The 17654-nt window shown below is 35.0% G+C and overlaps 2 protein-coding genes across 2 annotated transcripts in view; one reads left to right on the top strand and one right to left on the bottom strand.

Annotated features, from left to right (window-relative positions):
* Positions 1 to 3921: 3921 nt before the first annotated feature.
* LOC140039508 (uncharacterized) lies at positions 3922 to 7224 on the top strand. The gene is made up of 3 exons (XM_072085116.1): positions 3922 to 4367; positions 5127 to 5247; positions 6068 to 7224. The coding sequence occupies exons 1-3, from the start codon at positions 3953 to 3955 to the stop codon at positions 6375 to 6377; spliced, it is 846 nt and encodes a 281-aa protein (XP_071941217.1). The 5' UTR covers positions 3922 to 3952; the 3' UTR covers positions 6378 to 7224.
* Positions 7225 to 8207: 983 nt separating this feature from the next.
* The window catches only part of LOC140040093 (uncharacterized), a 40324-nt gene continuing 30877 nt past the window's right edge, over positions 8208 to 17654 (bottom strand). Inside the window, exons 15-18 of the mRNA XM_072085769.1 lie at positions 14426 to 17648; positions 13948 to 14296; positions 13383 to 13474; positions 8208 to 11679 (exon numbers count right to left, since the gene is read on the bottom strand). Coding sequence (XP_071941870.1) covers positions 11574 to 11679; positions 13383 to 13474; positions 13948 to 14296; positions 14426 to 17648 — 3770 coding nt within the window. The 3' untranslated portion in view covers positions 8208 to 11573. The remainder of the gene's footprint in view (positions 11680 to 13382; positions 13475 to 13947; positions 14297 to 14425; positions 17649 to 17654) is intronic.

Genomic DNA, 17654 nt, shown 5'->3' with positions numbered 1-17654 from the left:
GTGATCGCATCATCAAGCCACTGGTTAGTAATCTCTATCTTTGGCAAAAGTGTTGCCCGTTCATTTACACCATTCATATCCTTTTCATCATGCTTACCAATCATTGGTTCCATTGCCATTGGTGTTTGAAACGCAACAGGCGTCGTGGTATCGTCAACACCTTGAGCATTTTGAATTGTAGTTTCTAACAACGGAGTGTTTTCTTCAATATTTGGTAAAATAATATCTTCAATGTGACCTAACAACTTATTTTCATCGTCACTACTGGCATTAAGTACACCTTTCAATGGAACAATGGCTTTATCTAACCAATGCCGGTTAATTCCTTTTTGTTGGTTACGATCATTCTGATGAGCTGGCCATAGCCTTGCCTTCGGCGGAACAACATCTGCAAAATCATCTATAAATTCACTATTTTCAAAGTCATTTTCAGACCCATTACCCTTTAACTTTTGATGCGTATATTTACTTCTACCTCGATGGTTATAGATTTGTTTAGGTTTATCGGCATCGTTGTTTGTTACTCTCACCTGTGACCATTGACGTTTATTGGTCATTTGGTCACTTCGGGAAGGCAAGCGATGTTCATTTTTTACCTCCTTATTACTTCGAGAATGCTGACCTTTGTATGCGTCGGCTTCTCTGTAAGACATTGGACCAACTTTATTCGAATGGTCAATGCCATTACCCTTCTTATACTGTTGGTGTAATGGTTGCACGTTGTCAACATTGTGCCATTTCGACACACTATTTTTGTTTCCAAAATCTGTCTGCTTATTAGAATGCTGGCCTTTGTATGGGTATGCTTCAGCTTCTCTGTAAGACATTGGACCAACTTTATTCGAATGGTCAATGCCACTACCCTTCTTATACTGTTGGTGTAATGGTTGCACGTTATCAACATTGTGCAATTTTGATACACTATTTTTGTTTCCAACATCTGTCTGCTTATTAGAATGCTGGCCTTTGTATGCTTCAGCTTCTCTGTAAGACATTGGACCAACTTTATTCGAATGGTCAATGCCATTACCCGTCTTATACTGTTGGTGTAATGGTTGCACGTTATCAACATTGTGCAATTTCGACACACTATTTTTGTTTTCAAAATCTGTCTGCTTATTAGAATGCTGGCCTTTGTATGCGTCAACTTCTCTGTTAGACATTGGACCAACTTCATTCGAATGGTCAATACCATTACCCTTCTTATACTGTTGGTGTATTGGTTGCACGTTATCAACATTGTGCAATTTCGATACACTGTTTTTGTTTTCAAAATCGTTTTGCTTATTATATCCCTCTTCTTCGAGTTCTGACATAATTTCTTGTTGAATCCATTTATTATAAGCTCTCCGATCAACGATACCGTCATAATCATAGACATTATTGTCCATCACAATGTCGTCTGGGTTAGTCATTTGCTTAGGAGGGATCCCGCGGTCTTGTAGTGGACGTTCTTTTGTAAGCATAGGAACATTTTGATGCTGGAACGCTGACGACTTATCGAAATGTTTGCTTTCTTTGTTTACACGATGTGGACCTAAATTAGGAATATGTTTTGTCTGTTTGTTATTAACTTTTCTCATTGCATGGTTTTTGTCAGATTCATATTGCCTGGGATGATAACCAGACGCAGAGTTACTGTTAGAATTTAACGTAGCTGATTGGTGTGGTTTTTCTCTAGCTCGTTGTATCTGCTTATTTATTTCATTGTTTTTAGTTTCTTCTTCTTTCAAGCCTTTTACAAGTCCTCCTATAACCTTATTTGCACTTTTTGTCACCTCTCCCACAGCTCTTTCGACTCCATGTTTAACAGCTTTATTTACTGTCTCCAAAGTGATTTTATCGTCTGCAAGTTCGGCAATCTTGTTCTTCAAGAGTTCGTTGTCTATTGATAAATCTATCAGTGCTTTCTGGGTGTTGTCGTTTGAGATAATCACTGATCCCATCTCCTCTTCATCCTTTCTCTGTTTTTTCTGAATCTTAGCTAACTTACTTTTCATTGTCTCAGCAGTGGCTTTATTTTCTTCTAGGTTATTACCAACATTAACTTGGCCATCTTTCAAATTTGATATGATTTTTTTTATTTGATCTTTGTCTCTTGTAGGTGTTTTGTATATTTTGCCTGCAGGGTTTTCTTTCTTTTTAACAATAGAATCTATCTGACTCTGATATTCCAATTCTTCCCTGTCTGCTAATGCGTCTTTGACATCATCTTTAGGATCCGGTAGTTTATCTACTAATTTCTTTCCAAATGCGTTTTTCTGTTTAACTTCATTTTTCATTTCAGTGTTTTGAAGAATTTTGTCAAGCTTCTTCGTATATTCTGATAAAGTTTCATCAACATAACCAGTATTTTTGGTTTGTTTTCCAAATGAGTTTTCGTTTCTATTTTTCATGGGCTTCTTAATATCTGGTTTTGTAATTTTGTCAACAGGTTTAGTTCTAACGCGTTCCTTAAACTTTTCGCTAGAATCAAGTTTATAACCAATACCAGAGCGTTTTGTGATCCCGTCACCAAAATTACGTTTACGTTCCTTTAAATTGTATTTTTGTTTATTTTTCCCGATGTTGTTAAGAACTTTATTAGTTTTAGAAATGTATGCTTCGGTATCTACGTCTTCATTATTTTTTACTGAAAAAGAAATGTATTTATTATTAGGCATAGGCCATGTCTGACTTAGCTATAGGCCTATTCTATACGGTGCATGGAGGTAAAAAAATTTACATTTAGTCGCGTGCAACGCGACTCTAAAGCTCACTATGTCGGTCGGGTATTGGTCGGTCGGTAAACACTAAATTGAGCACGCGACTGCAGCCAGGTACATGGCCTTGTTATACCTCCATGTACGGTGTAACAACATAAGCCCTGATATTAAAGCTTAGGTAGGCCTTATTATTAGACCTCTGTAATAAGTAGTAATCCTACTAGGCCTAGCCTAGGCCTTGGAAGCTATCTAGAACATAGACCTAGGCCTATTTACTGTAGGCCTATGCCTATGCTAGGCCTAGCCTAGGCAATAAGGTAGGCCTAATCTACTGTATCTACTTTTTGCCTGGTTTGTCCCTACCTTTATTTGATGTTCCAGTAACTGTTAAACTTGGCTGAATTTGCTGCGACAGAAGAATAGCAAAACACACAATAAAAACTGCCATTTTATTAGATTCTAACAGTCTAAATATCATTTTAATTGATAATATGGGAGATTTAAAATAAAAAATTATCTCCCAATAAAAAAAAGATTAACCCCATGTTTTTTTCAAACGTTCCACGTATCCAAAACAAGACCAGTAGTAACCTTGGAAGAAGTAACGCGACCAGAATGGTTACGCTTCGAATTAACCACGCACTGCTGGGCTTCTCCCTAGTTGTAGTGGTCATCTCTTCCGATCATTTGTGTTTACGCGCGAAATACAAATATGGCGCGCATAGTCTAGGTTGGTTCTATACATTACTAGTAGACGGCAAATTGACTTAACTAATATTAGTAAAAAGATAAATATTTTCCAAAAAAACGAAAAGTCGTCCACTAACAATAACATAAAAAGGGCCATTTTTACAAATCAATAATTGCATCATCATAGATTATAAAAAACGGACTACTATTTGGGATAATTAAATATATTAATAAAACTGTAATAATTATTTTTTAACAGTACGTGAATAACATCTGGTCCTAGGCATTATAGGATGTAGGCCTACGTCAAATTAGTTTATCAGAATATTACATGACACCATGCAGTATTATAAAAACAAAAATAAACCCAGGCCTACTAGATAAACCATAATCTAATCATGGAGGAGGTATAAAAAAAATATTTTTATACCTCCATGATCTAATATTAACTCATTGGCGGATTAGGTAACTAAGCAGCAGCTGAGGTGGTGCACAGAGCACGCACAGACCGCCGTGTGCGCGCCCAGTCAGCAGTTCCCCCTCAAACTATACTAAGCATGGCGTGGTATTATCAACTTGTGAACGTTTCGTCACCCGGTTTAGTTTCAACTTCACCACCACCAATGGAAAATAACAATAGTTTTCCTCTGAATCTCTCGGCAAAATCTAACCCACGAAGACGGATAGGTTTTACCCAAAGACAGCCAAATTGGAGTGAAGATGAAAGAAAACTGTTAATGAACGAATATAAACGTTATCGCGTAATACTGGAAGGTGGAAACGATAGAAGAGCGAAAGAGGAAAAGCGAGTGGCTTGGCAAGCTATTTGGCAGACAGTTTCACAGGTATCCACATGTGAACGAACAGTGAAAGAGGTGCGTAAAAAGTGGCACAATATCTGCTTTTATGAAGGTAAAAAGAAATTTTTGGGAACAGTGAAAAAGAAACAGAAGATGGAACAAGTTTCAGGAGGTGAGTAATCTGTGTAGACGCTCGTCTTACAATAACCCAAGTAACACGAGGACTCGCTGACCGGCTAAATGCTATTCTATTCTAAACTAAGTTGTTCGTTGTAAAATAACTTTTATTTAGAGGCCTAGGCCCTATCTCCTAATTTAGTTAAAATATAAATGTGATTGTATAGTTGTATGCAAGTTTCGTAGGAGGATGTACTACTATACCAAGTTTACTTTATACTTTTGAAATACTCGTTATTAGGCCTAGCTAGGCCTAGAGAATAAGAACTAGGCCTAGGGCCTAGGCCTATATAGTAGGCTAGGCTAGGTACGTCCCCCGGGTTGTACTAGGCAGCCATCATTGGAATTCAGAAAAATAGATGCTTCTTCTAACTATATGTCATTATTTTATTAGTGTGTGGTCAATTTATTGTCACTAAAGTATAAAATTCTCAACCTCGGCCATGATATGTAAATGAGATAAAACAACATTATAATAAAGCATGTCGTTTGAGTTCCAACCAACAACCACCTTTTGTGCTTTCCACACCGCGTACAACAGTGTGTAACATTTTTACTCGCGCGCGGGGGACGGGGACGTATAAAAACTGTAAATTATTTTATCAATATCTATCAGCCTAATGTTTTTATTTAGCCGTACAGGTACTTATTTATACTAGCTAGTTATTATAGTTACTAGAAAATGTGTTGTATAGGTTTCATGAGCTTAACCAGATATTTAAATAATTGTCTTTTTTCGTCCTTATTTCTCAAGATCACGAGCTCCAAAAAGAAACCGCAATCATGCCGCCTGACTATCAACCTAAACCATCGTCACCATTCCCAGGGTTTACCATCAAGGCAAATGACGTCACTGACTGTGATGAAGTACAAAAGTACAGTACTAAAATACTACTAATTATAAAGTATCAGAGAGTTGTTAATTTATTAGTTCTTATTCAGATTCAGATTCAGATAATATTTATTTAGATAATAATGAATGAATATATACAAAATAGAAAAAAGATATTAAAGTGAACATAGATAAAGCAGTAATTGATAGTCATTATTAATATTAATATTATCATGGATCCCTTCTAGAAGTTAAAAACTTGTCTCGTAGGGACCCATAACAAAACACATTACTAAAAAAATAAAAATAACCTAGAATATATAATTATATAATTTAGGATAAAAAATTACAGTATAATAACATAACTAACATCTTCTTTATAAAAATTATTTAAATTATATTTCAATAGTTTCATGATAATTATAAATGAAATAACTACCGATATTGGTAAATGAAAAAAAAAATATGTATACATAAATTATAATTCCAGTATATATATAGTATATACTATATATACATTATATATAGTATAGATTAAAGATTGCAATTAAGAACTACCTGCTAATACAACTATTAAATAAATATAATAAATGTATAGTTCTAAGATTAATATAATAAATTGAATTAACCCATCATAGTGCCTACTAACTTGAGCCATAGTAAATATAATTTCTGAAAATTAGCTTTTTATACTATATTATTATAACTAGTCCTCTGAGCTGACAGGTATCAATTTCAAAGAGTGGGTTGGATATGCACACCATCCATACAAAAGTTATTGAAATTCTATTTGATAATATAGAAATAGCATATTGAGTACTAGGCCTAGTACATGATTACATATTTTTATGATTTTCTTTTAGTAAATATATGAACTTAGCTGCTGCAGAATTGGAAGACTTGCCATCGAAAAGAAAACCAACAATTCACAAGGATGAAGCGCATTCACCAAGCAATGGTCAACTTGTGATCGCAGATACAGGTTTGACCGGAGGACATGCTCAAATTCCGTGCTCATCATCATCATCTGTACAAATGCAACAAGACCTCTTGGACCTTGCGTCACAAAAACTAGAATTAGAGAGACGTAAACTCAACATAGAGATTGACATACTGGACATTGATAGAAAAAGAATCATAATTGAAAAAGAACTGTACAATACTGTCAACTAAGCCTTGATTGAGATGACAATGTCTACATTGATGACAATAGGGACTTTACGAAACACGACGGATAAGGGAGGATGACGAATATCCTGTGTTCGTTAAAGCGTAAAAGTCATAGCCGTTTTATTAGTTACGCACCCATGCGGGAAGACGACGACCGGCAGTATATCTCTCCGATCCTTCCCCTGTCTCATAGCGCAGGGCCCTTCTAAATCGCTTGGCTCTGGTGATACAGTATAAGCTTAGCCTTCGTTACATTTAAACACAGGCCATTTTAACCCAATAAAAATGTTATTTCATTAAACAATTAAATTGGAAGTTCAAATATTATTTAGAGTTTTGAAAATTCCATGTTTAATTGTAATTTGAACTTTATATTTAAGGTTATATGTACATTAATTCTAGTTTTTCTTCGTAAACGGGAAAATGGCAACTTTATTGACCTCAAAAAGATGACAGAATTTCATGCTAAGCTCCGCCCACTTTGTCCTGTTTCGTAAAGTCCCTAATGATAATTTCAACACTGATGACAATGACATGCTCTTCATAGTCATCAGTACAAATGCAACAAGACCTCTTAGACCTTGTGTCACAAAAACTTGAATTAGAGAGACGTAAACTCAACATAGAAATTGACATACTGGTGGACATTGATAGAAAAAGAATCATAATTGAAAAAGAAATGTAGTGTTATCAACTAAGTCTTACATTCGTTAATTGTTTTTTAATAAGTTTTTTAATTAAGGTTTTACTACAGTAAGGTAATTAAGTGCACTTACTATAAGATTTTTATGTACTGCACTATTTCAATTGTTGTAAATTTGGAACATACTTTTTGAAGTTTTTGTGAAGTTTGATTAAAATTAATGTTCTTTACCTCGTAGTTAATGGCAATTGCTTATTTAAATTATAGCAAGGGCGTAGACTTGATTTTGTAATGAAAAATTATGGACAATGGATCCCGATTCTTGAGGGAGGATGTTTCCGATATCGTATACATTGTTTACAAAAAAGATGCCGTTTGCTGTCCAAACAAAATGGTATTATAGTGATCCATGGATTAAAATCTCTTATTTTAGATTTATAAATTGGGCAAGCCAAAGCCACACTCAACGAACACCTTGACTCCAGCTCTACAATGTATAAGAGGAGGATCCCATATGTATGTATGACGAATTCCATGATCATTACAGCACCATTGATTACATTCCATAGTGCTACACTGGTGACTTCCAAGATATGATGACTTCCATATTGCTGGAAATGACGATTTTCTTATTAATGACAATTTCCATAGCTTCACGATAATGAAAAATGTTCATATTGATTTAGGTGACAATTTCCCCCATTGATGACAATTACAATTTACATAGTTGATCGATAATGACGATTTCAATAGTAATTGAGGTGACAATTTCCATATAAACAATGAAAATTTACATAGTTCCAAAAAAATGAAGATTTTAATATTGATTGAGGTGACAATTTCCACATTGATGACAATGACAATTTACATAGTTCCAAAATAATGAAGATTTCAATATTGATTGAGGTGACAATTTCCACATTGATAACAATGACAATTTACATAAAAAATAATGACGATTGAGGTGACTTTTCCATAGCTCCAAGAAAGCGATTTCAAAAGTGATAGAGATGAAAATGGCCACATTATGAAAATTGAATTTAGCTCAAAGATAATGATTACAATATTGTCAACACTGACTGACTGACTTCATATTATGATTTTCTTTTTTGACGTAATTGGTCTTCCACACAAACTTTCGGACAGCAGAGGACAATCATAAAATTGAAAAAAAAATTCATCAAAATAAATTATGGTGCAAAGTCTCATTTTATTTTTTTCCCTAATATATTTACTCAAGAGATAGCTATGACCTCTGACTTATAGGTCAAAGTACTAAAAATCACCTACAGCTCATTAATTCATTGAAAAATGTAAACTTGTTAAAAAATACAAGTTGAACGAAAGACTGATTCATATAAATAGAAATTTAGATGGCATTTATTTTAAGAAGTTTTCACACTTTCCTTAAGCCTGTTTTCCAAGAGGTGAATTTGAAAATGAATCAAATCGTTGACTAAAGCGCATGCTTATTTATGTTTCCATCTTCCAAATCCCTTTCTGCGACAAATTCTAGTTTTTTGCTTCAGCGAGATTAATAGTTTCTACTTTTTGCGAAGAAAAAAAAATCATGCGAATCCAACACCTCAACAGACACTCGATAGAAATGAAAATCGCAACTATTTGCTCTTGTAGTGGGAAAAGATACTGCGATTTTGTTTTCTCTGCAAAAACATTGAGTTTGTTCGAACAATTCACCTATTGGAAAACAGGCTATACCACATACATTGAAATAAATACATTTTACAGTATATTTAGTGCTATGATACCTTCCTTCAGTTTGAATAGCAACTCATTTCAATTATCAATTAACAAGTTTACGAGTCTCTTCTCTACCTCATACATATCTTGAGTTTGGTTGAATCGCCTAATACAATTTGTCCTGGACATATTACAATAAAAAAATGTTATGTACACTTATGGTTGAGCTGGAAGTGAAATTATAAAAAAGAAAAATAAGGTACCGGTAAGAAGTGAATACAAACAAGATTAAATAAACAAGGAAAATAACAACAAAAAAACATTTACTAGAATATTTACAATTTCTATTTTAAACATTTTTGCAACATTTTCGATTTCGAAGTTGCAAATTTACAAAATGGGTTGATTTGATTATTTCATAACAGTAATTCATTTTTTTAAATTTATCTTAGCATCATTATTTTTAATCATATCTCTGTAATTGATATTTTTTTATTACATAAATACAAAAAAATTAAATATAAAAACTTGCTGTGATATCAAAATGATAACAGCACCGAAAAATTCATATTTAAAACACAAATTATAGCACATTCTAACGTTTATATTTTTGAGAATAAATAATGCATATTGCTTTAATGACGTACGTACGAAAATTTATTTTTAATTGAGTTTATTAACGTTTATAAACTTTCTCATTTTAATCTCTCAAACAATATAATACATAAACAAATTTAAAAACAAAATGTTGCAATGATTTTTTTTTAAATAAATGGTTGAATGAATACAGTAGAACCTCTAACGGGAACCAACAAATTGTTCCCCTAATAAGGAGGGGGTGGGGATAGTGGCCATAGTGCTAAAGCACTACATGTACTGTACTGTATTACTCATTGTCGTCTCACAAGAAATTGTCCCCTTGATAGGGTTCCCCCTGAATGTGGCATCCCTTGAATAGGGTGTTCCCTTTATAGGTGAGTCCCTTGAATAGGGTGTTCCCTTTATAGGTGTGTCCATGAATAGGGGTGTCCAAAAGTAGGGTTTTACTGTATTCATATGATTATAGGTATGCTACACTACCTTGAACCAAAACATCTAAAAATGTGATAATTCACCAGAAAAGTTTTTTCAACTTACATTCACAGTAATAGACCATGAGTTATCAAATTCAGTATCATTTTTCATTTTTAAACTAAATTTATTTTTAAAGGATTAATTTAAATGTATACTTTCAATTTTGGGTTGAATTAATAGCACTTTTTAAAATCTTGGATCAAAAATTCAATTAAAAAATCATGAAATAATTTGACAAATAATTTTTGGTTTATCAGATAAAAAAATTATCAAAAGTATAAAAAAAAAGCATTAAATTAATACTAGATTTGAACTCGTCACTACGGACCAGTTAGGTTATCCGCAGCGCTCGTAACTTTATGTAAAACATGCCATTTTTAATCCATAGAAAGTTTCAATACAAAATGACTTTTAGTTTTTATTCTATGATCAATCATTAAAATTCATAAAATAGCGCGTAACTTACGCTGCGTGACTCGAAATTCGAAAAAAAAAGTTTCTTGCACATCTACAGGTCAATCTTATGACAAAGTTATAGAATCTTATGTTGGCTAGAATTAGAGATACGCTGCGAACAAAATTCGTGGAAAGAAAGAAGAATATCGAAAAAAAAAAAAAAGATCCTGACAATAACAAGGGGTTATCCGCCAAGTGCGGATAACCAATTATAGTAATTTTATTACAACGCTGTCAGGGAATGCAATATATACCTGAATTTTAACAGATTCTTGTTACAAGCAGCCAATATTTTTCATCAAAGTGTCCCCTTAATAGAGGTGTTCCAAAGAAGGGGTTCTACTGTATCATGTCATGCAATAGCGCCCTCTTTCAGTTATGCCTGTCTATTGACTATTCATGCATCACTGAATTGACATACAGATGTTCCATTTAACCATTTAAGGAGAAAAATAACCAAATAAATGAATTGAAAGCAATATGCAAACGTTTACACTCAAAGTCCCTGCCACTATCTGAAGTAAAAAATCTTCCCTTAAATATATATGTACACAACACACATTTAATGATTATTCACTAGCAAAAATCAGAAATATATTTGTCAAAACACACACAATTATCTAATAATTATTTAATTTATTTAATGAATAAAAACAAATTCACAAATAAACACAGATTTTAATAATTATCATGTTTTTTTTTTTTCATGAAACAGAGATTGTCATTGAAAAAAAATTACGGCAATTACTGTAAATTATTCAAGCCTATGAGTAAATTAACGGAGGATAAACCAACGAAAACTATCAATGATAAACTTCCAGCATCTCAAAAATATTAAATTTCATCTAACTTATAAATATAAATAATTAAATGTACATATTTATACCTTAAATAATGTAATGTACTTTATTTATTTATATGTATATATATATTGTGTTTTTGTCAAGTTAGTATACAATTTTTTTTTTTCGAATAGTAAAAAAAAAAATTAATAATAGTAATGAATAGTAGCAACAACTGTTGCCAGAATCATATTACTATTACCTCAATTTTTAAGAAAAAAACATATTGAAAACTGTATTGATATTTCTGGAAACACCAATCATTTTTTAAATTCAAATAATTTCAACAAAGGTAATTTTTTCTCTAAAAAAAATTAGAAAATAAATATACTGTACAAAAAATATCAACTTTAAATTTTCTTTCGTTTTGAAGATATGTTTTTTTTTTAATGATTATGTTTGTATTTGTTAATTACCAAAAGTGGTGGAATATATAATTTAATATTTTGGAAGTTGTTGCGACTACAGGAGTCATTCCTTTTGTCATGAGTCCTTTTGCATTTCTTCTAGACATTTCGCCAACGTAGACGATGATTCTGCTTGACTGATTACGATCCGTGCAAGGTGAAATTCATGATGACGTAACATTCTAAAAAAAAAAAATAAAATAATACTAAATATCTACCTGCCTGAACTATAGGGACTAAAGCCTTGTTGGCACTGGACTTTTATATTTATTTTTAGGGTGTTGTATGTATGTATGTAGCTTTTTTTAATGATTAATGAATTCAATGTTCCAATTGTAATATTATTGGACAAATAAAGATCTTATATTCTCTTAGCAACAGGTCATAAATACTTTTGACCAGCGTTCGCACTTAGGCTCTTAAGGTTTGTTTTACAATGGTTTAATGTGAGCTACAATTACATTACATTATGAAACTCTTTGGTCAAATAAAAAATTTATCCGATTCGAAAACTTGCGCAACTGAAATCTAAACTACTTTTTTTCATTGCAATTTAGATAGCGCATGTTTGTTCGTTAAGGAAGGCAAAAGAATAGTGAACTTTAAAGTCTCAATCGAATGCCAAATTTATCCACATAGTTTTTGCATTAATTTTGAACAGGCTTATTAGTCTAATCTACAATGTTTTTCTCTGTACTTTCTGTTAAATTCTATTAACCTATGTTTTTTTACTGATTTTCTGAATCATTTTCATTACTTATAAGATAAATGACTGAATGATTACCTAGAATAATAACCTTATTTACCGTACATGGTCAGGAAGCAAAACTTTAATTACATTTTGAATGAAACATTTTAAAAGTCACAAATGGTGGTTATAAAAGAAGAGCAACATCGTTATGTAGCTTTTTAACGACAGGTTGCATCGTTGACTCAGACTCACACTATGAGTATCAGGAGTATGACACAGATAATCATGACTAAACTATTTATACTTGTAACGAGGATCAGTATTAATTTATATCATGATTATTGTCTTATAGTATGATCACTTTAATTGTTTCCTAAGCTTAACAGCATATGATGTAATGTTGACACAATACAACGTAGTACATAGCAACATAATGTGAACATTAAGCATGTACAGTAGTACTAGCTATACATTTCTTCAATTATACATTTCCTCCCTATTATAATCATTATAATAAGCCATTTTGTGGTTAACAACAGATTCATTGATTTAAATAAGACATGAAAACATAATACTGTACTGTACATTTTCAATGTAAACCAAATGGGAAAAAAATTGGTTTACAAACATTTTAAATTACAGAATTTTAATACTAAAGAAATCCCACGATGGGATGTATCATCCAAACCTTCGCTTGTAACTGGTTATCTAACTTACGTTTTGTCTACATTTCTGCATTCCATGCAAGTGGGAACCAAGCTAGAACACAGCAACACAAAAAGTGGCGTATTGTGTAATCACAAGTTGGAACCAACGACGCAACAGGAGTGGAGTTGTGACTTGGTGGTTACGATGCTTGGCTACCACTACAGGGGTCAGGATTTTTTCTAAGGACAAATTATAACTCCACTCCCAAAGACTTGTAATAAGACTTTGTTTATGTAGAGCATCTTGTGTATATGTTTGTCTTTTAAACCTCTGAGGGTCCTTAATGATCTGCAATTGCTGGATGGATCACCGTCAATAAATATGGTAAAAAAAAAAACAGTGCTGCAAACAGGTCTGATTTCACACAGACATGGACAAACACAATTTTAGAAGGGGATTTTCTTACGTTACATAGGTTGTGTAACGTTGCATCGATAGTGGAAACCGAGCTTTATGAAGAAAAAAAAATTATGAAAGTGTACATACCTTCTTCCCTCTGGTGAATACTTAGCTATATTTTTTAGAATCAATGCTGCTGTGATACGAATACTTTTGGTAACAGGTCCTTCACTTTCACCCTGCATAAAAATAAATTATACATTTTCAAAAATACTACTAAAATATGTTATACTGCATCTTGAAAAGAAATTGTATGCTTCCATGTATTTTTCGTCGCGTGTAACAACTCACTATGTCGGTCGGTTGGTCGGTAAACACTAACTTGAGCAAGCGACTGCAGTCATGTATATGGCCTTGTTGATCCAGAAATCCAAATTGGGCAAAATACAATTTTCAGTAGATGTAAACTCTTTTTCCCTTAAAACACTTAACTGAATTGAACACACACAAACTGAACACTGAATAGAAGCATACACAGAAGAACGTCTACTAAGGGGACACCTTCTCCAGACCAAAAAAGGTGTTGCCTTAATATGGATATCCCTTGAAATACGGGTTACATGTAGTGTCCTATTGACCTACATTGGTTCTTAAATGGATCACAAAAAGATTATTTTCTACGCTAAAATTTTATGAAACATTTGTGACTTACCAGTAAATCTTTTAAAGCTGGAACGTGAAGACTCCTTCGTATTGCATGATACGCGTTATGCGCATTGTAGATGACAGGTGCCTGTGGCACAGATTGAGGTTGAGGTGATGGTGACGATGCATGACTTGGCGGCGTGGACTGTTGCCGTAACATCTGCTCTGTGCGCTTGGCAGACGCGGCGGCCAACGCTACCTCTGTACAATGTTTATCCTGTAGATGGCTGACACAAGACCATACTTGACGTTTGACGCGGTCACAGCCATTCCACTCGCAAATACCTCTATACACATCTGAAGTCACATGTTCCTTGCTAGCATGTACCCATAAAGATTTTGCTTTGTTGTAAGATCTTTAAAAAAACAAACGGATAAATTATGTTTAACTATTAAAAGTGAGACTGGCTATATTGCCCAGACATACATTAGATACAGTGCTATAATATAAGAACATTTAAGAAGATAATAAATTTAAAACTCACTTTTTACAACCTTTCCATTCACACAGATAAAGTCCAACTCCTGGCATCGAGGACTTTCGACTTGATGACTTTTTACTACTCGTTGAAGAGGACGACGACCGCCTCCTTCTCCTCTCTGCAGCGCTGGAAATGCCAACCTTGCATGGAATGGTGTTAGCCGGAATGTGTGATGCTTCCAAAAGACGTTTTAAACCCTTGCCATCAATCTGACCGTTATCCGCCAACAGCAACTTTGATTTCTTGAGAGCAACCGGTTGATGGTTTGATCCCTGAGTTTGTGGTTGACTATCATTTGATGAATTCTCGGCTTGTAAAGGTGATGAGGAGCTTGAAATAGGTACATTTTTTACCTCCTTTTGTTCAGAGTTTGTTTCAGTATTGCGCGCAGTGTCTGACGGACTTTCACAGGCAGTTATTGGAATGCTATTACAATCGTTGATAGATTTAGATAAAGTTCTTTCATTATTTTCATTTAAAACGTTAGTATTCGTATTTGAAGATATATCAATATCCATACTGCTTTCACTGTGTGGAGAGGCCACGCCTCCATTCGGAATACCATTCAACAGTATTTTTTCCTTTGGTTTAGACTTGTTATTTTCAACAGACTGACACTCCGCTGCCGCAAGAGCTAAATCATCCAGAGATTTTGGAGGGTTGCCGTTCGTCTTTGGTTTTTCCACTCTTTGTACGGTGAGTTCAACACCCACATCCGGCCGATAACCGTTTAATAAATTTTCTTTTGATAATGCGTTTATAGCAAGTCCCTTTGCACCTTTCTTTAATATTTTTTCTATTTTTTCGGATGCAGGTAAAATATCGTCTGATAATTTTGTTGGTCCATTTTGTATCAAATGATCGATTTTTTCATCATCGTTACCGTTAATCCCGCTGTCGTTAGTCGACACGCTTCTGTTATCATTCCCGTTAATTAGATCATCATCGTTATCAGAATCTAACTCCTCACTTTCTTGCCTGTTCATTTTGACATCACCATTTACATTCCTTGGAGAATCAACCTCCATTTTTTCGACAATTGATTCACCTGTCCTATAACCCTCATTTTTAATAAGTTCAATTTTCTTTTCTTGATCCTCTAGAATCGGGGACTGTTTGTCTGGTTTAGGCTGGATTGGTTTTGGATGCATTTGAATCTGTACTGCATGTGGAGAAGAAGGGGGTGGTCTAGTGAGCACAATCTGTGGTTGCTGAGAGAGCATAATAGTGGGTGGTTGTTTGTTAAGTATTACCGCACCAGCTGATGTGGAAACTGGTTGTAACTGGTTCTGTTGCTGGTTTTGCATAACCAGTTGTTGATTTTGAAGCATCGATTGTTGTTGGTTCTGAATCATCGGTTGCTGCTGGTTATGCATTACTGGTTGCTGGTTTACTTGGTTTACTATCATCGGTTGTTGGTTTTGAACCACTGACTGGTTCTGCATCATCGGTTGTTGCTGCTGGATGAACTGCTGGTTTGGAAGTATCACTTGCTGGTTAACCAAGATTGGTTGCTGCCCTGGAATCTGCTGGAGAACCATTTGATTCTGGCCTTGAAGTTGCTGCACTTGTTGCTGATTCAGAAGGTTCGGGTTCGATACGTATGCTTTCAAACCTGAACCTGCCTTCAATAACTTCTTAATTAATGGCGAATCAGCTGGTTTTGGACTCGTCGATGAATTTGGTCTCTTTGGTGCAATGGCTTGATATCGAGATGATTGAGAGGGGGCTATAGGTCTTTGGTAGATGAGTTGATTTTGTATTTGGACAGGCTGACTGCCTTGTGGTGACACCATCGGTCTTGCTACTATTGTACTTTGATTTAAAGACTGACTCGTTTGAACAAATGTCGTTTTTGGAAGGATTGCCTGATGGTGAGATATTTGTCCAACAAACTGTTGCTGGATATTTTGTACGAACTGTTGACCCTGAATGTTGGATTGTACTGGTACAGTTTTTACCTGTTGTACTGCGTTTTGAGCTTGAGTAGAGTTCTGCTGTACTGGGGGATGTTGTATGTTTGATTGCTGCTGTCCCACCTGTTCACCAGGTTGATTGCCAACCAATGCTTGGTGTAATGCAGAGGATACGCCAGACATCTGTTGAGAGTTTACAGTAACCACTCCAGAGTCTTGCATCACTATCTTTTCTGGCGCATTACCAAGCTGGATATTTCCACCGGATGGTATGTGTTGAACATGGATATTTGGTACTCTTTCAATCTGGACCTCTCCATTTTCAAGTGGGGGATGTTCTGGAGCTTGTGCCTTGTGAGGTGTACCAACTCCTGATATCGTTCCTGGTTTCTTTGGGCTTCCTCCAACTGGTTTCTGTGGTGTTAACTTTGATTCAGGTGCAGGGTTGTTAGTGGTTGGAGTTGTTGGTGTGGTACCTGGTTGATTTGGTGGTTTTGGTAGACTTGGTGGATTTGGTTGGCTAGGCGATTCCTGAGGGGGTACACTTGGTGAAGATAACGCCATTTGTGTTTGAATCGATTGTTGTGGTCTAGACAAAACCACTTGATTTAGACATGTTTGTGGTGCTCCAGTACTGGTTGTTGGTACACCTGGTTGCTGAGTGTTACCAGGTTGGTTTGCTTGTTGTGGTGCCGTTTGCTGTGAACCAAGATGTATCATTATAGTAGGTTGTGCATGGTTCACTGCCACACTAGGCTGCTGTACCATCACAGTTTGGTTTGGTACTACCCCAGACTGTTGTACCATAGTACTCTGATTTGTTGGTACCCCCGACTGTTGTACAATGACACCTTGGTGTTGTGCTACACTAGTTTGCTGTACCATAATATTTTGGTTTGGTGCTGCACCAGATTGTTGCACAAAAGCACCTTGACTTTGTACCATTCTAGGCTGCTGTATCATGCCACCTTGGTTTACTGATACACCAGGTTGCTGTACCATGACACCTTGATGGTTCATTCCATGTTGTTGTTGACGTATTACCATGGTTTGTGATTGACCATTACCTTGCTGTACAACCACCTGTCTTTGTTGGCCCATCTGCAGCGGTGACTGTTGACCAGGGGTGTATACCATATTGGTTGTAATTAGTTGCCGTATCCTAGGCTGGGGCGTGCCAGGGGTCACTTGAGGCGATGTATAGTACTGTACTTGTTGAGGCGTGCGTTGCACCTGAGGTGATACTGGATATCTTGGTGGCGGTGACCCGTGTGGAACCTGGGGCACAAAATTTGACCTTTGTGCTGCTCCTATGG

Source organism: Antedon mediterranea, chromosome 2 (assembly GCF_964355755.1).
Source record: "Antedon mediterranea chromosome 2, ecAntMedi1.1, whole genome shotgun sequence".
Taxonomy (NCBI): Eukaryota; Metazoa; Echinodermata; class Crinoidea; order Comatulida; family Antedonidae; genus Antedon; species Antedon mediterranea.
Note: the sequence above shows the minus strand (reverse complement) of the source record. Positions and strands in the feature narration are given on the sequence as shown.

Bases quoted from the DNA above. Each gene is read 5' to 3' on its own strand.
- LOC140039508 (XM_072085116.1), top strand. From the start codon at position 3,953: ATGGCGTGGTATTATCAACTTGTGAACGTTTCGTCACCCGGTTTAGTT. The intron at 4,368-5,126 runs GTGAGTAATCTG...TTATTTCTCAAG, and splicing joins GATGGAACAAGTTTCAGGAG to ATCACGAGCTCCAAAAAGAA. The intron at 5,248-6,067 runs GTACAGTACTAA...ATTTTCTTTTAG, and splicing joins GACTGTGATGAAGTACAAAA to TAAATATATGAACTTAGCTG.